At 48.4% G+C, this 3,108-nt stretch overlaps 1 protein-coding gene across 2 annotated transcripts in view; it reads right to left on the bottom strand.

The window, feature by feature from the left end:
* MOCS1 (molybdenum cofactor synthesis 1) overlaps nucleotides 1–3,108 on the bottom strand; it is a 29,077-nt gene that overhangs the window by 7,485 nt on the left and 18,484 nt on the right. For both annotated transcript variants that reach the window (XM_006148606.3, XM_006148607.3), the window contains exon 4: nucleotides 919–1,083. In XM_006148606.3, the coding sequence (XP_006148668.1) occupies nucleotides 919–1,083 (165 nt within the window). The remainder of the gene's footprint in view (nucleotides 1–918; nucleotides 1,084–3,108) is intronic.

The raw sequence follows: 3,108 nt of genomic DNA, 5'->3' as shown, positions 1-3,108 counted from the left end.
TTTCCCTCTCTGGAGCACATTGATCACCACCACAGGACAAGACATGGTGGTCCTGTGGAACCACATCTTTTAGTCCTTAGTGGCCTGGAAAGCTGGAGTAACATCCAGTGTGCCTTCTGTCTCCCCTACAGATAGCTCTCAGAGCAGCCCTTCCAGAGGGAGGAGACTCTGAGTGCCTCCTCAGCATGTAAGAGTGTAAAGGGAGTCACACCAGGGAGAGGGAGGAGAGAGGCAGTGGGCTGATCTAGAAGCTGTTTCCAAAGAAAGGGAAGAAGAGCTGGGTCTCCCTGGCACCCTTTTGATCTTCTAGGAGTCATCAGTAATGTACCTCTCACTCCCAAGTCAAAGAGCACCCAGGCACTAGCCCATGAGACCCAGAGCTCCAAGCTTTGCTTGACCCCCTCAGCCTCCCCAGAGAAGCCTAGCGGGAGGAAGGTGTGGCTGTATTTGTAGAGGAATGACAAGAGGCACATACCCTGGTGGGCTCAGGGAGAGCCATGGGTTACTTTGAGACCCTCAATGTGGTGCACTCCCTGACCCTTGCATCTCAGCGTGGCTGCTTCCACTCTGAGTGGTTGCACATTTCTTCCTCATTAGAAGAATCAGACCAATCTGGCCCCATTTGCCAGGGATTGTCCTAGTTGGTATACTGAAAGTCCTTCATTCTGGAAACCCCCGCATCATGGCAAACTGGGGGTGGGGTCGGGGAGTCAGTCACCCTAGCTTATTAGCATATGACTCCCCAAATTCCCCAGCTGACAGGTGGCAAGGACGGGGTGAGGAATAAATGCCTACACGTATCTATAGCACAGACACCAAGAGAAAGTGGCCAGGCCCCTCACCTAGCACCTGCCACCTGCCCTGCTCTCAGCTACTCGGACCCCGGGAGCATACCCTCCTTGTGACACATCTCATCACCTTTCCTGCGGACGATGAACTCAAACTTGGCTGGCACCAGGGTGTCCAGGCTGATGTTGACAGCGCTGAGACCAGCCTTCCGAAGCTGGGGCAGCAGCCGGGCTAGGTTGATGCCGTTGGTGGTGACACCGATGGTCCGCAGCCCTTCCAGCTGGTTGAGTCGAGCTGCAGAGGCAACAGGAGGGGTATCAGACTATTCTTGGTGAGGCTGTGATACTAGCTGGAAGGGGCTCCTGAGTACTTCATTAATCAGGTGTAGCTTCGTCAGAAACACAAGAACAAAAACACTGATAAAAATAACCCAAAGATGAAACAGTGAGCGCTCACTCTGTGCCAGGTGCTCTGCTGAGAGCTTTGTATGAATTACCATCTCCCTGAAGCCTCACAATGGCGATCCCCACTTAGGAAATGAGGAAAGAGGTTCTGAGAGATTAAGAAAATTGCTTGAAGTCTTACTCCATAAGAATAGCCCATAGTCAAATCCAAGTGCATTTGATTCAATTGTGCTCTAACAACCAATCACACAGGTCCTGATACTCTGTAATAAAACATTATATAACATATGTAATAGAAACCAAACAATATTTGAATTAAGTTCCATTTTTTTTCCACTAAAAATTCCTAGAAATAACAGATGGATTAACAAGAATCATCAAGGGCCAGCTCCACAGCACAGTGGTAACATGTGTCTCAAGAGAGGCCAGACCCTCCATGATGACCGTGGTTTGAACCCCTAGACAGGCCAGCCTGAGACTCTGGCACACATGCAAGTGCCCAAAATTAGATAGCGTGGGGGACAGGAGAAAGGGGATCGCAGTGTGACCAGACCTATGGAGGGTGCTCATTTCTCCCTCACTCAGGTGCACACAGAAAGGCTCAATCATGAATTATAAAAAAGTCCACAGCAACTGAAGGAGTTCAGGAAATGGATCCCAAAATATGTGGCTTTGGTGTGCTGATGACTTTGAGTTGAGGCACGTAGGAAGCAGGGATGAGGCAGAGGCTTTCTCTGAGTCCTCTTATCTGACTAAAATCAGATTCTCCAAACAGAACTCATGTCATGAATCCTCCCTCTGGGAATCTCATCAACAGAGAAGATGAACTCAGCTCACAAGAAAGGGTACAGGATACACCCTCCTCAAGACCCTCCTGCTTGCTCCTAGGGCCCAAGTAGCTGCACAGCAGGTGGCAGGTGGCGGATGGCAGGTAAGGGGCCTGGCCCTTGATACCACACCAGGACATCCACCTATTCTGAGAGCTGCTCCCAGACAATTTTTATTGCCTGAGAGACTTTATCTAGATAATAAGACAACCTGATTCACACAATTCCTTCCCTCTTTCTCCTATAAATTGTGTCACCACTACTGCTCAGAAACTCCAAGCCCCTATTCCTTTCTGTAACTCACGGTGCTATATAAGCTCCAATCATCTGATCCTTTTGGAAGCTCGCATTTTGTGACGCCCCTGTGCATATGTGCATAATTATATGTTTTTTTCTTCTGTTAATCTGTCTTATGTCAATACAATTGATAGTCTAGCTGAGGAAACTTAGAAGGCTGGAGAGCAGCCATTTTTCACTTCCCTCTACAACACTGAAAGGGAAGAAAGAATGCTGGTGATAGCCCATCAAGGTAAAGAAATACAAAAAAGAGAAAGCAGATGAATCAAATGGACAGAGATGACAGCCTAAAGTGCAACCAGGTTCTGTGAAAAATGGCAGGGTGGGGTCAGTAGGTGGCATGGCAGTTAAGCCACTGGATTCCCACATGGCCAACCATGGATTAAGTCCCAGATGTGGCAACTTGAAAATCACACCAGGCATGTGTGTGTACATACCCCAAATCCTGAGAGGATAATGGAGGAGAAGGGATTGTGGCATGGCTATCCCCTAGGGAGTGATTTCTCACTTTTCCTCTCACTCTCTCTCTCTCTCTCTCTCTCTCTCTGGTGATTGCATGCCACTATGGCAAAAACCTTTCAAAAAAAAAAAAAAAGTGGCAGGGTAACTAGTGTGTGCTCAACTTAGCACTTGTGTATATGAGGGTCAGGGGTACCAAGGCATGTCAAAAAGGTTGCCTGGCTGAGGAATTATATTTAGATGAGCTGGGCAAGCTGACACCAGCATTTATCCTAAGGCTAGAGACCAGAATAGCTCCAAGGGAGCCACTGTTGAGGCCCACAGTACCTCAC

This window comes from Tupaia chinensis, unplaced genomic scaffold (assembly GCF_000334495.1).
Source record: "Tupaia chinensis unplaced genomic scaffold, TupChi_1.0 Scaffold000238_1, whole genome shotgun sequence".
Lineage (NCBI taxonomy): Eukaryota > Metazoa > Chordata > Mammalia > Scandentia > Tupaiidae > Tupaia > Tupaia belangeri.
The sequence above is the reverse complement of the archived record's forward strand: the minus strand, read 5'-3'. Positions and strand labels throughout refer to the sequence as shown.